This window comes from Lineus longissimus, chromosome 5, assembly GCF_910592395.1.
Source record: "Lineus longissimus chromosome 5, tnLinLong1.2, whole genome shotgun sequence".
NCBI lineage: Eukaryota > Metazoa > Nemertea > Pilidiophora > Heteronemertea > Lineidae > Lineus > Lineus longissimus.
This window is the reverse complement of record NC_088312.1, coordinates 13,771,306-13,792,986: the sequence shown is the minus strand read 5'-3', so window position 1 is coordinate 13,792,986 and position 21,681 is coordinate 13,771,306. Positions and strand designations below refer to the sequence as shown.

Genomic DNA, 21,681 nt, shown 5'->3' with positions numbered 1-21,681 from the left:
CTTAGCACTGAATGCCTTGATTTCAAACCCCCACTGGGTATTGAAATCTTTCATATCACGACTAGTGTACTCCGAGCCATGATCAGAATACAAAGTCCTGGGGATGCCATGGGTGGCAAAGACTCTTTTCAGTTTGGATATGACAACAGGTGCACTATGATCAGGTTTCAGTTCATCCACTTCAAAATACCCAGAATAGTGATCTACAGTCACAAGATAGAAATCATCATCTAGTACAAACAAGTCTGATGAAACAGACTGCCATGGTAGAGTTGGCACAGGAGTGCTCATCATAGGCTCTTTCTGCTGTTGACTTCTACTGGCTTGGCACAATGGACATTTGCTTACAGCTTCTTCAATCTGCTTGTTCATTCCAACCCAAAACAGAACGTCTCTAGCCAGCTGTTTTGATTTGACAATCCCTTGATGCGAACTATGTATCAACTCTACCATGTTCTTATGCATCTGCTTGGGTACAATGACTCGCTCTCCTTTGAAAAGGATACCATCATACACAGTGATCTCTGCCCTATAGTCCCAGTATGGCTTCAGAACATTTTCTACCTTGGCTCTGTCATCAGGCCAACCTTTGACAACCTGGTTTCGCAACTTCTGCAACTCAGCATCATTCTCAGTATTTGTCTTCAACAACTTCAGTTTGGAATCAGAGAAAGCATGTACAGTAGGAATCTCCATAGCACAGACTTGGTAGTCATGCATGTCATCAACTAGGCCTCTGTAGTGACAATCTTTCAATGGAGCTCGGCTCAGACAATCAGCAACAGGAATATCTTTCCCTGACTTTCCTATCAGTTTGAAACTGTATGGTTGCAATTTCAACAACATCTTCTGTAATCTCAAGGGAACTTGTCCCAAGGGTTTCTCAATGATGTGGACAAGAGGCAAATGGTCTGTCTCTACTGTGATGTCATTTCTGCCATACAGTAGGTGGTGAAATTTCCTACAAGCAAACACTATGGCCAGAAGCTCTTTTTCAATCTGTGCATATGCTCGTTCAGTCTGAGTCAGGGTTTTAGATGCATATGCTATAGGGTGGTCATGTTGCATCAAGACCGCACCGAGGCCCCCCAACGAGGCATCGCAAGAAACCACTATCGGCTCAGTCTTGGAGTAGTAACTCATGACCGGGGCTTGTATCAAAGCCGCTTTGAGCTTCTTAAAAGCTTGTCGCTGTGGCTCATCAAAGTGAAATGGCTCTTCAGACCCTTTGCCATCTTGTCTCTTTTTGACAACCTCTCTCAAGTCACTTGTCACATCAGAGAAGTTAGGAATATACTTGGACAAGTATGTGGCCATTCCTAACAATGTACGCACTTCTTCTTTACAAGTAGGCTCAGGAAGTTCAACAATGGCTCGAACCTTCTCTGGCGACACAGTCACACCTTCATCAGTCAAAACATGACCAGTGTAATCTACCTCTGGCTGCGCGAACATGCACTTACTCAACCTGAACGTCAAGTCGTTTTCACGTGCTGTCTCTAGTGTTTTCCTCAGTACTTTACAATGGTGCTCAATGTCACCTGTGTGCAACAAAATATCATCGAAGATATTGGCGAAGTTTTCCATCCCAGCGAACATTTCTTCTATAGCCCGCTGGTATATCTCTGGAGCAGACTTGACACCCATAGGAAGACGTTTGTACATGTAGCGCCCCCAAGGGGTAGAGAAGCAAGTAAGCAGTTGACTCTCATAGTCCAACTGTAGCTGGAAGAAACCTTGATTAGCATCAAGTACTGAAAAGGGCCTAGTGCACTGACGTTAGGCCTAACGTTAATCCCTGGACCAGAATGTTAAAGGCTGCTGGTTTTTCACCCGTATGGCACTCTATGATCAGATTGTTTTAACTTGTTTTGCACCAAACTTCATTTTTAAAATTCATTGCTCGCAACAATTTGTATTATTTGTCCCTGGAAAATTCGTCCCTGGAGAATTCGTCCCCGAGGATAATTCGTCCCTGGAAAATTCGTCCCCGAGGAAAATTTCATCCCCGGAAAATATGTCCACTAGGATAATTCATCCCTGGGAAATTCGTCCTCGAAGATAATTCGTCCTCGGAAAATTAAACAAAAGTTGAAAGTTTCTGACATTAGTTTCTAGTAATAACTACTACTTACTACTTTCGACTTTTCTCATTCATTATATCTCTCTTTACTACCCTACTAGCTAGTTACCTACTCCACTCTTTTCATAGTAGGTAGAGGTAGGCAGGCGAAATAATTTTTTTTTTCAAATAAGTATTTTTACTGGTCAGAATGAAAGAAAAGCTCTAAATTCTCAATAAAATATTTCGCCTGCCTACTTCCACCTACTATAAAAATAGTGGGGTAGGTAACTGGCTAGTATGGTAGTAAAGAGGGATGTTACACTGAATGAGAAAAATCGAAAGTATTAGTTATTACTACAGTCCATTCGACAAGACTTAAGAGTCCTAGAAAGTAAAGTCAGAAACTTTCAACTTTGTTAAATATTCTGGGGACGAATTATCCTCGGGGACGAACTTTCCAGGGACGAATTATCCTCGGGGACAAATTTTCCGGGGACGAATTATCCTCGGGGACGAATTATCCTCGGGGACGAATTTTCCGGGGACGAATTTGCGGGGACGAATTTTCCGGGGACGAATTATCCGGGGACGAATTTTCCTGTAACCCTAATAGGATGGGTCTCTCTGAGCAAAGCCTTATTCAAGAACTTTGGATCTATACACACGCGTACTGACTTGCCATCCTTCTTATGCACTACATGCAGTTGACTACACCAGGGTGTTGGGACACCGGGTGGTACCTTGGAAATAATGTCATTACTCTCTAGGAAATCTATTTGTTTCTTGGTCATATCTCTCAGAGCTGCTGGTATAGGTCTACTACCATATGACACTGGACCATCTTTGTACTCTGGATCAATGGACAGATGAAACTCACCAGGTAGCTTGCCAACCCTTTCATCAGGAAACCTGTCTGGAAAGTCCCTAAGTACCTTCAAGATAGGTTCTGGTACTTTCTCAACATTTGAAATGCGCTTCAGGAATTTGTCATCAAACAATGGCTGGTCTCTGACATGGAATACACGCTTCACTAGGCCTAACCTTTCACTATCCTTTGCACCAAGAAGATTTGGCACATTGCCAGGTACAACCTCACACTCAATTGAGTGTGTTTCACCCTTCATGATGACATCAAATGTTGTTTTGCCAACAGGCACTACAGTAGTGTTACCAAAGGCAGTGATGGTAGATGCTGTGGACTTGAGCTGCAGGTGACCATGCTGTTGCATTCTGTCAAAAGAGGTTTTGGACATGGTGTTGCAATGAGCCTGTGTATCTATTTTCATTCTAATGGCACCACGTCCATTTTCATAGGGAGTATGCAGCAGTACAGTCCAAGTATCACCAGCACTGTCTCTAGTAGTTGATCTAGTCTTGATAGAGTATATGTGGAGGGAGTCCATCTCCTCAGTGGGCTCATAATCATATGACCATGACTGTTCTTCATCATAGTCACATTCACCATCGATGAAACACACGTTCTTTTTCAAGCACTTTCTCTCGAAATGACCATACATGTGGCAATGTCTACACTGTTGATCATAGGCTGGACACTGTCTAGGGGCATGTTGACGACCACACTTTTGGCATGACCCATGATACTGATTTTGGCTGTGGCTGCGACGTCCACGACCATACCCGCGTTGCTGAGCTACTCTTGGGGTTGAGCGTCCACGTCCATGATGTTGACTCGCAGTGGCACCTCCACGGGGATAGTTTGTGTACCCGCGACCCCGTGATCTAGATCGACTACCACCACGCCAACGATAGGCTGCGTTCACTTCCTTATCACCAGCAGTGTTGTTATGCTTTTTAAACAACCCTGCACTTTCAGCACGTAGTTCGAATGTCTGGCACTTTTCAATCGTTTGCTGCAACGTCAGATCCTCGTCCCACAGCTTCTTCCTTAATAGTACTTCGTCTTTGACACCGTTAGAAATCTGAACAGACATCATTCGGTCCTCTTTGTCACCGAATTCACACAATTTCGCTAGGCGACGCAGGTCAGTGATATAATCTGAAATTGTCTCATTGCTGGCCTGCATCCGCTTTTGAAACTTGGTAATGTGGCTTTTAACCAGTTTCTTTGGTTCAAAGTACTTATCAAACGCTGAGCAGACCTTGTCGTACTTGTCCTTGTCAGCGTCTGCTTCGAACACCAGTTCATTTTGAAACACTTTCATGTACTGCTTCCCCATTTGATACAGCAAGAGGGACACCTTCTGTTTCTGTGCTGCTGTTCCTTGCCCACTAGCAAGGAAATATAGATCTAGTTCGTCCCTGTATTCTCTCCATGAAGTGGCGAGCACTCCCATGTCGTGAGAGGCGGGGGTGAACTTAGGGGGAAGTATTCCCTGAACGGCCATTTTGGATTCTGCTGTGGTGAATATTCAAATGCACTACGAATGTACAACGATGTTCTCGGGCACTGATCTTGCCTCGACTAAAATCAGGCGGCACGCATAAATGTCAATAGGGGAAATCGAGTTTCTCACTTCTATTGATTCACCGATACTCTGCCTTTCTTTTCATGTCCTTGATTTGCGAATCCCACTTCTAGGACACCATGTAACGACCTCTGAAGTTAGGACGACGATAAATAATGGCCAACATAAGACACGAGTTGCGACTGACTCCGGAACTACTTTATTATAATGATGTATCAATACGCAATACACTACAGGTAGGCCCGGCCATTGCACTGGCTAGTGAGACCTGAGACCGAAGTCTGGTTGGGTGCGAGGCTGCTCTCGAGGTAGTAATGGCGGCGATCGGTGCTTCGCGTTCTAGAACGCAGCAAAAACATGAACAGATTGAGAAAATACCGATCTCAAACGCCACGAAAGTTGATGTAATGAACTTTTTAGATAGGATGTCGGGTAAAGTGGTGGGAGGAGGAAATCGTGGGGATTTTTTCTACACGAATTTCGTGGCTGTCAATGATGTTCGTTGCCCATTATCTGAGTGCTCTGAACGCGATCTACTGCCCGAGTTCTTTGCGGCACAAGATGTTAACGAGGGGGAATTGGCCTGGGACGTCTTCAAAAACTCTATTACTAAGTTACATATGGCATGTGAGGATGGCTATTATACAAGAGTGGACAAACGTCTGGCTGCTATCTTCGACTATATGGATCACTACAATGAAGTAGTAGACGAAGGAAAATGTAAGTACTACCCTCGCCCTCTCACCATTAGGGTGTTCAGGTCAAAATAAACCAACCCCCCCAAACCCCCTGGTTGGGACCCTGCTATAGTTCCTTCCGCCAATTTTTTGTTTTGATAGACATTTTTCTCCGTGTATCGCATTAGCAGTAACTCAACTCCATCGTCATAATAGCCGGCAAAGAAATGGAAAATGTCCCCCCCCCCGAAAGGTGTCCAGACTATCGTAGTCTGGGACTCTGGCAGATTCTAATGTAAAGTGCAAGCTCTATTGAACTCGCGCAACTGTCGCCATGGAGAGCCCCTCCCCCCCCCCAAGCCCCGTCCCTCTGACATGTTTTAGCCAGTGCATTGGGGGGAAGGCCCCCCCAAACCCCCTATTGGCCTCTCAATAAGTCCTTCCGAGCTGCTTACCCTGGGGCGCTCGAGTGGAACCCCCAAACCTTCATGATGGTGCAGTCCTTTGACAGAGCGAGGAAGAGGTACTCCTTGATGGTACCCTAACTGCAACCCTCAACCATCATTACCCTTCCTTTTCACTGGCATGATATTGGCAAGACTCCCACGAGGTCGTACTGGTGGCTTCCTTGAGGCAATTGCTTGTGGTTGTACCTGGGCAACCAATTCAAGGGGTCAGGGATCTAGGGATCAGGTTTTTCCCCCACCAACATGTTGCCGAATGGTTAATGCATAAAAAATTGGTTGGAAAGGGTTTTTGCTGGCCAAGAGACTTGAAGACACTTTACTCTTGAGGAACACCAGACTGATGAACAAAGAACTCAAGGAACATAGAACCCTCTTCATACCTGGGAGCATAAAAAGCCTGCTAGCGAATATTGATTATTCTTTAGAAAAAAACAGAAGATCTGCAAAACCAATGGTACCCCATAAAAACATGCATTCCTCCTTAAGGTGTCTTCGGATCCCACCACGGCCCATGTGGAATTCGTTCAAAAGGTTTATTGAAATCTCAAAATAACATTTTTTTTTCGGAACGCCTGCCCGTCTTTTGCTTCATTATTTCGGGATTATATCCATTTTAAGCATCTTTTGGATATCATTACTAAAGTCTCAAAAATCAAAACACATATGTCGGAGGGTAAACCCCCAGAAATTGAAGTTTGATTAAAAAACAGTGAGAATAATCGTTTGGCTCTCTCTCGGAGCTCAGAATAGTCGAGTTACTACTTTCGCGCGTTTATCTCTTCTGGCGGCCATTTTAAGTCAAATTTAAGCCATTTGAAACGAATCCATGGACTTGAGAAACATTGTTTACATTGGATGACGTCGTATGCACGTTAACCATAGTAGCGCTTCGCAGAAAAGCCTTCGGCTTTTCTGCTGCGCGCTTATAATTATTATTGCAGGCTATAATTCAAGTATCAGCTATTATGAGCATTATGGCTTTTACAGAATGGAAAAATTCCTGTTCAGTCCAAAGTTATAGGCATTTGAACTTGGCAAGATTGGGACATTTTGACCAGGTCGGGTCGAACTCGAGAACCCAGGTGCACTCTCAATATCGAGTGTAAGGTACCAAGATGCAATTCGTGAAAAATGCTCGGAAAAGCAAGTGTACTCGCTTTCTCGAGTGTTATATCCCGTGAGTCACTGCGCCGATCGCACTTGATATACCAGGTATACTCGCGTTATCGAGTTGTTATTAAAGAACACCTGCGGTGCTACCGTGCACTCGACTGATCGAGTTTGGAAAACCTTGCGAATTCGAGTATTTTATCCCACCATGCTTTGCAAGAGATAGTTACTTCCGCTCGATTCTCTTAGCAGACGACAAGCTCCGGTTAATTGGCGTGCCAACACGAACAGTGACTGGGGCCTGATGAGACGTTTTTAAGTTTCCGTTTCGAGTGTTTTTAATGCCTCAAACGTCTCAGGAGTTTGTTTTTTTTCAATCAAAGACAACTTTTGAACAACAATGTGTAACTTAATCTATTCATTTACTTGTATCATATATCTATACAGGATAAGTTATATTGTTAACCTGCTCCTCACCGGACTTCATCTCATTCAGTATCAACCAGTCATTACCGACTGCCCATTGTCTCGGCACCTGAAAGAAATAAACAACTGACTGAGACTCGAACCCGAAAATGCCTGAACATACATTTATTTCTGTACCGGTATGACACCATTTGTTTTCTGATGATTGCATGTGAAACACAGACTTAATTTTCAGCCTGCGAGTAATTCTATGTGACATATTGGAAACGTACTTTACTTCCTGTTCTTGATGGATAAATTATACGTTTTACACAAGTTGACATCGTGATTCGAGAATCATCAAAGGAATAGTCAATTATGGTGCCGACAAAATGCACAGGGAATGCACGTCAGTGCATAATGCAATATCACATGTCCTTTGATGTCCGAATACGGTGCAAAAACAAACCACGTATCAAAATCTTCAACAAAGCCCACTCAAAACACTTTGTCCTTCTACTTTATACACACACAATGATTCGTATGCTAATAGACAACTTATTTGATATACTTTGTAGCCGTAAAAACTCCTAAATATGGCGAAAAAACACGTTCTTCAAAGCAAAATATCTCTAGATTCCCACCGTCAATCCGAAATTCCCACGATCAAAAGTTCGCGTTCTGCATCTTCTTTGCGCAGGTGGAAGAACGTCATCGGCGAGTAAACCAATGGAAAGGGGGCTCACAAAGAAGATTCGGCGGCAAAAACTTGCAAACCCAAGTGCAAATAATGAAACTGCGCATGCGCGAACTCGGAAAGTCGAGTTTAGATGGCGCCACCGCACAAAACCTGGGTTCTCGAGTTCGACCCGGCCTGTTGACCAAGGGCTCCAAAGGGAAAATGCCTTACAAACAGGGTCAAAGGTCAAATGGCATCCAACATGGCTGCCGGGGTGAGAAAATGATCAGTATTTTAGCTGTAGGAATCTTATTTATGAATATTTTTCAGCAAAATTTATAGAACGGAGTCATATTATGATGACCGTCCTAACAAATCCAAAATGGCCGCCAAAATCCAAGATGGCTACCAATAATCCAAGATGGCCACCAAAACTATGCAACTTCGCAACCTTTTCTGTAGCTCCGACTCCCATTGCAAGCCAAAGGAGTAGTAAAACTTGATGATTATGGATCTTCGGGTTGGAATTCAATATGGCGGCATTCCAAGATGGCCGCCAAGGACAAATATTGGAATATGGCTGCTGGTAATAAGGATGTTGGCAGATATCATTTCTTAAACTAAGACACTGGTATGATATGCAGCTCGAGGTCAGTCAATCTTTATCCACTTTCATGCAACTGCCATCAGGCGGCCATGTTGAAACCAATATGGCCACCATTGAAACCAAGATGGCCGTCAAACTCTGCCAACACCATTAATATTCTAACCAGGCTTGTAGTAATATATCAAAATGATCGGATGAGAGTAAGGACGCCAATCGACTGTTTAAAATGTGGCTAATAACAGACACAGAAAGACTAGAAGCGTTATAAATCAAGTTCATACATTATTATTCAACTCATTTGCAAATTACAGATGAAGATAACCGATAATACATCTCAAGTACCATCGAATGTATTCGCTGCTGGACAACCACAATCCCTCGCTCTGCTGATAACAGACACAGAAAGACTAGAAGCGTTATAAATCAAGTTCATACATTATTATTCAACTCATTTGCAAATTACAGATGAAAATAACCGATAATACATCTCAAGTACCATCGAATGTATTCGCTACTGGACAACCACAATCCCTCACTCTGCTGAATCTGCCTCAATTCTCTTCATCCAGCCAGATCTGAAGATAAAGAATAATACCTCAAAATAAAGAATATTTTAATACCTCAAAATAAAGAATAATATCTTAGTCGGTATTGGTACTTTCAATTATATCATTTATGTCAATGAGACATCTCCCCCAAGGCTTTATTGGTTCAGAGTTACAGATGGTGCTATAGTACACACAGCTATAGCCAAACATGGCCTGGTCACTCACAGAACACTGCCACACTGTCACTAAAACCATGCAATGCTGAATGCATGAACCAGGAAATGAAAAGAAAAACATTGATATTTTCACCAAACTACCCAACAAAACCTTTAAATTTAGAGCATTCGAGTCTCAGGACTGTCAAGAACAACATTAGTCAACTGTCACGAGATAACAAGAATGAAAACATTGTCAAAATATACAATAAACCTACCCAAACTGACTGAAATCAGTTGATTTTCTGATGCTAATTTAATTGGAAAAGTGCCCGGATGTTACGAAAATTGGGCATGCGCCACCATCGGCCAAGTTGGAACTACAAAATAAATTATAAACTCTTGATTCCGCTGGAGATGTCAAATCATTTTCATCAAAACGGAGGTTTATACTTACAATTACCACTAAATCCCTTTAATTATCATTTCTATGAAATTTCAGAAGGGATAATTAGTTGTTGTTTAGGAGTGTCAAATCTTGAAAATGCCTAAAATCGGTAAATATTGACGGAATTTCATCCAGTTTTGGACGAACAGCAAGAGTTTCAGCAGTAGAGTTCATTTCCGGATAGATAATTTACATAGGTCATATGCCCTTTTGCGGAAAAGGCGCCAAAGATTTGACGAGCAAGTGACAGTTGGCCACGCCCCCGTGCCGTCCTCATTAGCATAACGTTATGGCGGACGTGATGATCGCCACAGCGGCCCAAGTTGTGCGTAATTTCTAATTTCTCCCCAAATACTCGATGAATTTCATTGAAATTTGAGAAAATGAAAGATTAGATACCTGTTTTCCTTGGGTCTTCCTGGTTTCTTCATACATCATCGATAAGACACCGAAATTAACCGATCTTCAAGAGGTGTGAAAAGTTTTTTTCGTCATTATTTTATGTGCGTGACGCGAAAATGCGCTTACGGAACGTTGAAAGTCACGTGACCTGAACACCCTATCACCATGCTCCCTGCTCTGGACTCCACCATGTCCACCACACATTCACAGGCCTCTCATGGCGTTGTTTTTGACAGGCCCTGTATACACCTTACTCCGAACTCAGGTGCTATTTTTAGCCCAATGCTAAATGCATTAGAACCAGAAGTTGTACATTGACAAGCCGATAAGGTGGCAGCACCATCAACCGCTGTCTCAGCCAATCAGCACAGAGAAATTGAGGTCAATCTGGGGTCAACCTGAGTTCGGAGTAAGGTGTATTGATTCCAGGATCTCTGTAATAGATCGAGTGCACCAGCGCTACGCAACGTCAGTTGCTATGTATTCGCCAGGAAATCAGATGCGCACGCACTTTGCTGAGTGGCAAACGGCGACGTGACGTGACGTGACGCATTTTGTGTAGGCTACATTTGTTGACACACATAATAGGCTATGTGTACATTCTGCCACTCGGCAAACTACGCATGCGCAGCCATTTCCTGGCTCTTCCTGGCATGGCTGGCATACTCGATCTCAACTTGGTACCCTCGGGTTCACCTTTTGGCCACCAGGGCGGCGGAGAGACCATCGGTTTTGGTTGGCGGCCATCTTGCTTATCTTCGCAGGGGGGCGGGCAGAAATCTGGGTGTCGCGGTCTTTGGGACTGATAATTCTATTAATAATTCTAAAAATACTAACCAAGACATACATCAAAAATATCGTTCAAATGGCATTTTTCAAAACATACATTTGATAAACAATATATTCATCATATAAGAAAAAGATTATTTGGCGTATTTTGAAGCAGTAGTTTGAACAGAACTTGCGCCATCAGAGATTCATCAATTCGGTGAGACCAGAAAAAATTTGAATATATGAATATTCATGAGCAATGGCGCCCAAGCAGAGCCAAGGTCTTGTCCGCCACCTAGCGGCAAGGCCGAGGGTACCAAGTTGACTCGATCTATACACATCCAGAAGGGGATGTAATGTATGTAGGGGCCTACAGCGACAAAAATCAACAATTTTCGTCCAAATTCATCGGCCGATTTCCCGGGCCGATTTCGCACCGATTCCAGGCCTACGTGAACATTAGATCCTTACGAAGACTTTGGATGCCCAGAATCCTTTTGAAAAGTGACCTTTGTCCGTATAAAGCGGAGTTTAATGACAAAAGTTTTCGACGGGAGTCATAGGCCTACCCAGAAAGCAGCGAGAGGGCGATTTTCAGCCAAGTGTGCAATAGCAAGAAAGACACTTTTCAAAAATCAAACCAATTTTTTCCTGATCATTTGGTTTCCAATGGCTTATTCAATGAATTAGTAAGTATTTTACAAGCCTGCAATGCGAATTGCAAGGTTATCTCTAAATTCTGAGAAAATCAATTTTCAAATGTTGAGGGTCTGTCTTTCTTGTTACCAGGGTCGTCTTTCTTGTTACCACCGTAACTCAAGTCAAAGGACTCGCATAGTATATCTATTCATTATAAAATGTAGTTAGTTGTCTTTTGATGATTGTTTAAAAAAATACAAAACTGCATCATGGTTAATGGGTTAATTCGAAGACTTTTATAACCCCAATATCTTTTCTGTTACCGCCTGTCTTTCTTGTTACCTTGATTTTACCCTGATTCTACCCACAATGCATCATAATAGTAACATGAAAGACAGTTTTTGGTAACAAGAAAGACACATAATGGAGCATTACTTGGAACCCTACAGACAGGTGCACTAAATTCTGCCCCTTAAATTGGAGCCAACATGGCCCATTACACCAATTTAAGTTCTCTTCTTCAGTTTCTTGATAAAATCACCACTATTTTGCGGTAACAAGAAAGACATGCAATTTGCATTGACACATTAGGAAGTCCATTTTTCCTCTGAAAACAACACTAAGATTTCATAATTGACTCCAAAATAGCTTCCTTAGGTCCTGGTCATTCACATACATACAAATACATACAAATAGCATTTATATAGCGCAAAATCCAATTAGAAAAATTGCTCAGCTGCGCTTAACAAAAACACTGTTCAAATAGTTTGGTTTTTAATCTTCTTTTGAACTCGCTGACGGTGGAGCTGTTGCGGGTGTTAGTGTCCAGCGAGTTCCATAATTTGCTGGCATAAACTGTAAAGCTTCTGCCACCAAATGTCTCAAGGCGATACCTGGGAGTCACCAACAACTCTTGGTTATCCGATCCCAGGGATCGCCCTGGGACATACGATGGCAGGATGTCCGAGATATATGATGGAGCCATGTTGTTTTTGGCTTTGAACACCATGAGTAAAACCTTGAAATCGATACGATATGGTATCGGAAGCCAGTGGAGAGTTCTCAATACGGGTGTTATGTGCTCACGTAGTGGAGTCCTTGTAATTATTCTTGCTGCACGGCTCTGCACTAGTTGTAATTTGTGCAGGAGTTGCTCATTAACCCCAGCTAACAGACTATTTCCGTAGTCCAAACGAGACATCACCAGTGAGTGCACTAGCTCTTTCGTTGCTGCAGTTGTAAGGAGCTTGCGAGCGCGACCAATATTGCGCAAGTGGTAAGTTGCAGATTTGACGATGTAGTTTATGTGTGATGCCATAGAAAGAGTTTGATCAAAATACACTCCGAGGTTCCGCACAGGGCCACTGGACGGAGTGACCTGGACGCCAGCGACTACAAGTGATTTAACGTTCAGTGAATCGATTACTCTCTGTGAGCCAAAGAGTTCGATCTCTGTTTTAGAAGGATTTCCTTTGAGCTTGTTAACAGTAAGCCAGTCATGAATATCAACGAGACAGATCTCGAGGTCGATGATCCTTGAAGCGGCCTGAGTGACAGGAAGTGCTACATACAACTGATTGGTCGCATGTCACAAACTGGGGCTCGATTGTGTTGCGTGCTAAAAAAAAAATATGTGGGAAACTTTTTATATGTTGTAGCCTTATATATTTTCTACATAAATATACCATCCAAACCCCAGGGTCATGTTTAGTTACCGCTCAATTCATGAGTTAGTACACCAGTGAGGCATTCCATATGAAATCAACCTATTTAAGAAAATCTTCCCAGGTCATAGTCTCAGAATTGGCTAATTTTTACATATTTTGTAGGTTATACATGTTATAGGGCCAATATGAAAAGTCCAAAATATTTTTGTCATATTCCTGACGGTTAGCCCCCCAGGAGGGTCCAAAAAAGGGGGCGTGGCACCTTTTGGGGGGCAGCCGCCTATTTCCTAGCCATCTTTGAATGGCTATATCTCAGAAAGTATTAGAGATACCCTTTTGATTCTTTCAGGGTGTTTTCTTCTTGGCCCAAGGACTGCTTTAAACCCATTAATTATATACTGAGACCTTTAGGATGAAAATTTATGGGGTTTCAATATTAGGTGATTTTTGACAAAAATTGCGTTTTTGGGGGCTCTACCACCCACACTATAACAGGGTGGGGACAAATGAATGGTTGTTTTGGAAGTATCCTGTAATGACATTGTCTTGGTGTAAAAGAAACATCCTGAAAGATTCAGAAGTGTCTGAAAAGTGGTCCTGAAGTTGGTCCCACCTCCAAAATGCCACATTTTGAGGGTCCAAAATGGCCAGGTAGGAATGGGTTAATGATGAAAAAAATAATTTTCCTCAAGAGACCTTGGTACCCTCTACTTGTGAGTAAAAAATCTTTTTCAAACCAGCACTCCTTCTAGTGGAAATAAATAGTTTCCCTAGTCAAGACTGGTATGCCACTCGTCCCTATATAACATGTACATTAATGTACATAAATGTACATAAAAACAATTTTTCCATATAATACTTTATTTATAACAGTAGGAACAACAGCTACAGTAGGTATTTGAATAGCCCTGGAAACACTGGATTGTCCTTAGCATTCTTCTAAGAACCATAGAACAATAAGTCCCATCTAATATACTACAGTTTGGTCTACATGTAGATCACAAAAGTCAGTGCATGAACCGCTGATAGCCTGCTTTTATTCTTGTTTCATCAGCTGAGGAAATGAAATAACTGCGTTCTAGACCACAAGTTGTTGGGGCATCGATTATGGCCAGGATGTGCTCTAACGGTACCCAGCAAACATCTTTTGGAGTTGGCCATATGATATTTGAAGCTTGACTCTGAGGAAGCATGAATGACACTTGTATATCACTATGTTCCTCAGAGCAGTCGGAGATGTTCCCAATCCACCATGCCCACCACTTTTTTATTCTCTTTGGAAATTTAGTAGTAGGAGTAATGACATAACAAAAATGTGTTGTATCATTTTCAAAATCATTTCCTTCATCATTTAAGCCTGACTTAAGGGGTGAAAGTGTCACCCCAAGGTTAAGCGCCTTGCCCATGGTCACAGTTGAACTTGAGTAGCACGAAGTATCAAAATCATTAACATGGCATTTATTTAGGGATGACTTTGATACTCATAATAAATTGTTTCAGTCCCTTTTCTGGCACAAAAGACAGCTTTATTGCATCAAATTTCGCACAAGGTAACGCCCGTCACATACTTGTAACATCCGTCACAGTGATTTGAACCCTTAGTGCCCGAGTAGCATCCACTTGGTCAAAGTGGTGTTAGCTGAAGGAAGCATGGCCGTAACGCCCGTCACGGAGCACTTTTTGTAACACCCGTCACGGCTTTTATGGGTTAACTACCAGAGGCAGGCAACTCAATGTGGTTTATTTCTATACCTAATGGTACACTAACTTAGGATTTGCATTGGCATAATATTCTGCCTTGGCTTGTGTGAGAAATCAAACTTTATTGTCAAAATCGTGACGGGCGTTACACGACCATTTCTGAATGCGGTGTCAAAAAGATGACATATTCTACCAAAAATAAGAAATAAGTTGTGGAAAACTGGTATGACCCATGGTAATATATGTCTTCCACTAACAAATCATCTGAAAAGATTATCTGTACCATTTGTTATACCTGAGTACCAGGGCAGCAGTTCAAAAAATAGAAATTTTGCTGACTGAAAATGACAAAAATTTGACAAATAGGCTTGTCAGTTGTCACGGTTACTAAGAAGTTTTGAATGGCGGTATCAAAAAAATTGTCATGGTTTTTGATAACCCATATAATATACCTTCAAAATAGGCAACTACTTTTATGAAAATACCTAAATGGATTTTGGCCTGCCATGTCCCTATTTAGATGGAATTGGCCTGGCTTAAGTCATCCTCCACCTCCTCCTCCTCCTCCTCACTCCTCCTCAATGGGAGTCCGCCCCTGCCAAAATGGCATCTCTTGCCTCCCCCTGCCACCAGCAAAATCTTGATGAAATTAAATTTCACCTATCTTAAAGAAGACATCATAAGGAAGAAATAGACACCTCATTGAAAAGCATAGGCCAATTTTTAGATATGAAAATCATGTGTTGAATCTGAAAATTGCAGTTGCAATGCAACGAGTCCATCAAATTCTTATGCCCAGTTTGTGACATGCGACCAAATATTAATATTTGCTATCTTTTTGACAACAAGTTAGCTATTTTCCCTCTTTGGAATGATGGTAACAAGAAAGACGAGGACCGATCCAAATTTGGAACGCAGCTATTTTTACTTTTATTTCCTGAAAGAAACCCAGGAAATAAAAAGAAAATATATCTTATTTGTGATCTAAGATATAGAAACATGAATAAGTTTTGAAAGTGATAAGCTTATTCAAGTTCGAAGAAAAATTTGTAATTTACTGAAAGTGACCTCACTAAAGACGGGTATCAAAAAAGACATTTGTGCCACAAAAGTCCCCGTATTTTGTCTAAAAATCACATAAAAGTATGCCAAACAATTTTTTGGAGCCCCAAAAATCATTTTCCAATTTACCGGTATATCAAATTGCTTCCTGGGCCAAATTTCATGATTAAAATGGGTTTTATGAGATGAGACATTTTTTATCCCCAATTTGCACACTTGGCTGAAAATCGCCCGAGAAAGCAGTTGTCGTCTATTATTATCCCAAACTCGACCCAGTGGCGTTTGCGACGGGACATTGGGACGTGGCGGCAGACACCACTGGAGGAGGTGGGTTTTTTCTGCCATTTTGAATCGAAAAAGTAGCGCCTCGATTATACCCATCAAAAACACATTTCGATTCCGCAACTATATTTGCCTTCTAAAGTCATTGCTTGTAATGCATGTAATGTCGCCAGTTCTGAGGACGTAGCTTTTAATGTCTCCACATTCGCCGTGACGTTATTTCTACTTTCCCTGACGTGGCGACATTAAAAGCGACGTCCTCAGAACTGGCGACATTAATCAATGACGTTACAATTACATGTTTATAGATATCAATTATGAAGAAAGGGTGAAGAAAAGAGTGAAGAAAGAGTGATCATAAACAGTTTGTGTGACTAGCTTTTTGGCTCACCTGTGGTGAGCCTTTACCATGACGCGGCGTCGTCGTCCGTCCGTCCGTCGTCGTTAAACAATAGTGGCACGTTTGGTAACCGCTAAAGCTATTGAACTCAAACTTGGTACACATGTGTCCCTAGGTGACCGCTACTCATATGATTCATGGTTTGGCCACCAGGGGGCCAAAGGTAAAACATGAAAATATGCATTTTCTCCCTTATTCCTGGTCCGAAAAATTTGAAAAAAATATGGTAGGTACTCCTACCAATGGGACATCACATATCCTACGGGTTTTTGATTTGACCTAATTTTCAGGGTCACAAAGGTCATAGTGTGTCGGCAGCACCATAGTAAGTCAATGGTGGCACGTTTTGTAACCGCTTCAGCCAGAGATCCCAAACTTTGCACAAATGTACCTCTGGTTGGCCCCTACTCATACACCAAATTGTGGCTTCATACATTTCACGGTTTGGTCAATAGGGGGCCAAATGTCGAAAGTGAAAATATGCGATTGCTCGCTTATTCCTGGTCCGAAAAATTTGAAAAAAATATGGTAGGTACCAATGGGACATCACATGTACTCCGGGCTTTTGATTTGACCTTATTTTCAAGGTCACAGAGGTCAAAGTGTGTTGGCGGCACTGCAGTTAGTCAACGGTGGCACGTTTTGTAACCGCTTTAGCCAGAGATCCCAAACTAAACTTAGTATGAATGTACCTCTTGGTGGCCCCTACTTAGACACCAAATCGTGATGTCATACATTTCACGGCTCGGCCAATAGGGGGCAAAATGTCGAAAGACAAAATATGCTTGCTTGATACTGCTCCTCTCTTATGGCCTTTACAGGTGAGCACATGGTCCCTGGACCATTTCATTAACGGTATTTACGGATCTACTTTGTGCGCGTATGCATCCGACCGATTTACAAAACAACGTTTAGTGACCATTTGTGAAGCGGTTTCAAGATGGCGGAGAGCCACCTGCGCTAGGGATTATTTGTGACGACCTCGATCCAGGACTGTGAGCAATAATTCCTAGGGTCAAGGTTGCTATATTATCCATCCAGAAAGTCAGTGTCCCAGATTGTTTCAACTTGTTTTGCACCAAACTTCATCATTTATTGCTCGCTACAAATTCTGGATTTTCAGACAAATTATCAGTTAAAAGATTTCTTTCAGTAATTCTAGTTAATTCAATGCACTGCGCTAATACCTTACGTCATGCGCAACGTATGACGCCATGTCGGCGTAATGCATTGAAATTTAGTGGAATTATTGAAAGAAACTTTTTAAATGATAATTTGTCAGAAAATCCAGAATAATACAAATTGTTGCGAGCAGTGAATTTTAAAAATGAAGTTTGGTGCAAAACAAGTTAAAACAATCTGATCATAGAGTGCCATACGGGTGAAAAACCAGCAGCCTTTAACATTCTGGTCCAGGGATTAACGTTAGGCCTAACGTCAGTGCACTAGGCCCTTGAGGAGTCGGATACAGGGGTAGAGGGCCTAAAAGAATGGGATAATCACAGTAAAAAGAGGAGAAAAGGAAAGAAACCACCAGGACATCCCACTGTTTTTGTGGCGCTACTGTATTTTAATTCAGAGTCCACCAAGAATCTTGGATTGGATGGTCGTTTGGTAGTTTGTACCTTTTTAGCTCAGCTGACAAAGTCAGCGGAGCTAGTAGTATAGCTGTTCAAATGGTGTCCGTCCTGCAATCCATCCATCTAGGGACCCATCTGTGGACAAAATTGGACATTTCTGACCGGGAAGGCCTAGCCACTTCGTTGACGGTGCTAAATTAGGAGTTGCCCAAGGTGAACTCAAAAAACGAAAAATCGGCGCGATCCGACCTGTATTAAGAGAATGAGGTCATTTCGCGTTTAGATTTCTTTCCCTTTTTACCTCGGTCCACAGAGCAAATATTGTTTTCAAATGTGGCTGAATATTTTTAAATATTTTTTCATTTTTTACTTTTAATGGAATTAATATAGTTTTCACCGCCAGTTGGCGCTGCAGGCACATTGCCTGAATTTTGGCGATTTCAAATTTGGCGGTGGCTTAACTTTTTAGCTCACCTCTTAGCAGAGGTGAGCTTATCCCATACCGTGGCGTCCGTCGTCCGTCGTCGTCGTCGTCGTCGTCGTCGTCGTCGTCGTCGTCGTCGTCGTCCGTCGTCCGTTAGCAGGGCACGTTTCATAACTGTCAGAGCTATTGAGTTGAAACTTGGTACACATGTACCCTTATGTAATGACACCTTGGAAACCAAGTTTGGTCCGATTCGTTTCATGGTTTGGCCACCAGGGGGCCAAATGTTAAAAGTGAAAATATGCAATATCTCCCTTAATAGTAGTCGGGAAATTTTGAAAAAAATATGGTAGGTACTTCTAGCAAAGGTGCATCATATATCCTCCGGGTTTTTGATTTGACCTCCTTTTCAAGGTCACAGAGGTCAAATGGTGTAAATTGGCCGTTAGGATGTAACGATGGCACGTTTCTAAACTGCAATGACTATTGATACCAAATTTGGTACACATTTACCCCTTAGTCAGGTGATCTCAGGGACCGAAGTTTGGTCCAATATGATTCACCACTTGACCACCAGGGGGCAAAATCCAAAAACCTTAAAAATGTGATTATTCCTTAACTTCTTGCCCGATTGCCACCAATTTGATATCATGGGTACATCTAACCACAATACAGTATATGTCACACAGGTTTTTAATTTGACCTTCTTGTCAAGGTCACAGAGGTCAAATGGCGTAAATTCGCCGTCAGGCCGTAACTATGGCACGTTTCTTAACTGCAATGACTATTGATCACAAATTAAGTACACATGTACCCCTTGGTCAGGTGATCTCAGGTACCGAAGTTTGGTGCGATCTGATTTGCCGTTTGGCCTCCAGGGAGGGGGCCAAATCCTTAATTCTTCAAAATGCCATTATTCCTAGTAATGACTTGCCCGATTGGCACCAATTTTATATCATAGGTACATCTAATTCTAACAACCATTCAATGTGTCACCCGGGTCTTCTTTGATTTGACCTACTTTTCAAGGTCACAGAGGTCGAATGTTATGTAAATTGGCCATTTTGGGGAAATTGTAATTGCTTGGACCTACATCAAACCTAACACTACATGACACAATACCATGCTCTTTATCCATCTTTCCTCCACATGAGGTGAGCACAATGGCCCTGGCCATTTCATTTGCAAGCAGTGCCGCTGATTGGCCGATCGATAGAAGAGATGCCACCATTAAAAATGGCGGTAGTCGCTGCTTCAATGAAGGTGAGTGAACTGTCTCATGTTCAATCGGTTGATACTCTTTTAATCAACATGACCATGTACCTGAAATTTGTTTAGGTACTGAAAAGAGTCTATATAATTCAGATTTATCAATAGTTTTTTATAATATTCCGGAAATTTTGTGCACAAATCAGCGGAAGTTGGTGCTCGTCTCATGTCATTTTAGAGCGAAAAATTTGTTTCCGTCGATCTCTACCACTGAAAAATCGCTTGCATAGCTTCGAATTTTTGTGAAAATAAGTATCTGAACTTGGTTTCAAATAGTCTAGAGAGTTACCTTTGTGGTGATACATATGGTATGTGATAAATATTTGTGGAATTTGTGAAATTCGGTTTTCAAACGTGCCGATGATGCAAGCGATCTCGGGTGAATTTTGCAAGTCCTGATATGTCGACCGGGTGTCAAAAATCACTCGCCTAAATTCAATTCAAAAGATCGAAAATGACATCTGAACTTAGTTTCAAATAGCCTACGCAATTATCATTTCGGTGATATATAATGCATGCATGTAATAATTGATTAATCTACCTAAAACGCGCAATTAAAACGGCGAAAGATCGTGATAAACACTCTGGTGGCGGTCGCACTAAATAACGACCGGTAGGGCCCGGCGTGTGGCGGAGAAAAAAAGGTAGCGCCCGGAGGTTGAAACGGGATTTTTATGCACTTTTAACTGTATATATATGTTGTTTAGATGTATTTCTAACAGTTCTGTAACTTTTATGACCAAGCTTGCACCCAAAGTTGGTAAAATTGATGCTTGTTTATGGACTGCGCTAGCGACCGGAGAATTCGCCGTCAGCCATTTTGGGACGGTCAACAAATCTCGCCATTTACGTTTTTAGAGCGAAAAATTTGTTTCCGTCGATCTCTACCACTGAAAAATCGCTTGCATAGCTTCGAATTTTTGTGAAAATAAGTATCTGAACTTGGTTTCAAATAGTCTAGAGAGTTACCTTTGTGGTGATACATATGGTATGTGATAAATATTTGTGGAATTTGTGAAATTCGGTTTTCAAACGTGCCGATGATGCAAGCGATCTCGCGTGAATTTTGCAAGTCCTGATATGTCGACCGGGTGTCAAAAATCACTCGCCTAAATTCAATTCAAAGATCGAAAATGACATCTGAACTTAGTTTCAAATAGCCTACGCAATTATCATTTCGGTGATATATAATGCATGCATGTAATAATTGATTAATCTACCTTAAACGCGCATTCTAAAAGGCCTTAGTCACAGTATATCATTGTTTCTAATACAAAATACATTACGCCTCGTTTTGATCGGAGCGGTCTTGGTATCGTAACCAATGACCGCCTGGGTAGGTATAAAATTCTGAATTTTAGCAGACGAATTATTTTCACCAAGAAGCAACGACTCAGCCCCACAAAACAATGTCAAGAACACGAGATTTTGAAGTATTCCCCGATATATTGGGATTTGTGAAGTAGGGAGGATACCCGAGGACTCTTTCGAGGTCGTCAGTCAGGATTCAGAAGAGGTCAAAGACGAGGAAATGGTAGAAATCGAGCTAGCAGACTGGGAATTCCCTTGCTGCGTGACGTCATCTTCACAAGCAACAATATGGCGGAGTTCCGGACACCAGGCTGGATCATTCTTTGACGAAAACGGAACATACCTTTCAAATCGTATTTAATTTGTTTAATTTTGAAACCTTTTAGAATAGAAATTAATACCTCGCTGTCGGTCATTGGTTGTATAATCAAGACCGCTCGGGTGGACCTCAAATTACGTCCAAAACCCTCGGCGAAGCGCCTCGGGTTTTGGACTGCATTTTCGGTCTACCCGAGCGGTCTTGATTATACAACCAATGACCGCCAGCTCGGTATTAATTCCTTAA

General features: G+C 42.0%; 2 protein-coding genes across 2 annotated transcripts in view; one reads left to right on the top strand and one right to left on the bottom strand.

The window, feature by feature from the left end:
- Positions 1-2,643: 2,643 nt before the first annotated feature.
- On the bottom strand, positions 2,644-4,431 carry LOC135488513 (uncharacterized). The gene has a single exon (XM_064773150.1). The coding sequence runs from the start codon at positions 4,429-4,431 to the stop codon at positions 2,644-2,646; it is 1,788 nt and encodes a 595-aa protein (XP_064629220.1).
- A 395-nt stretch (positions 4,432-4,826) lies between these two features.
- Positions 4,827-21,681, top strand: part of LOC135488512 (uncharacterized) — a 53,006-nt gene continuing 36,151 nt past the window's right edge. Inside the window, exon 1 of the mRNA XM_064773149.1 lies at positions 4,827-5,232. Within this exon, the coding sequence (XP_064629219.1) occupies positions 4,827-5,232 (406 nt within the window). The remainder of the gene's footprint in view (positions 5,233-21,681) is intronic.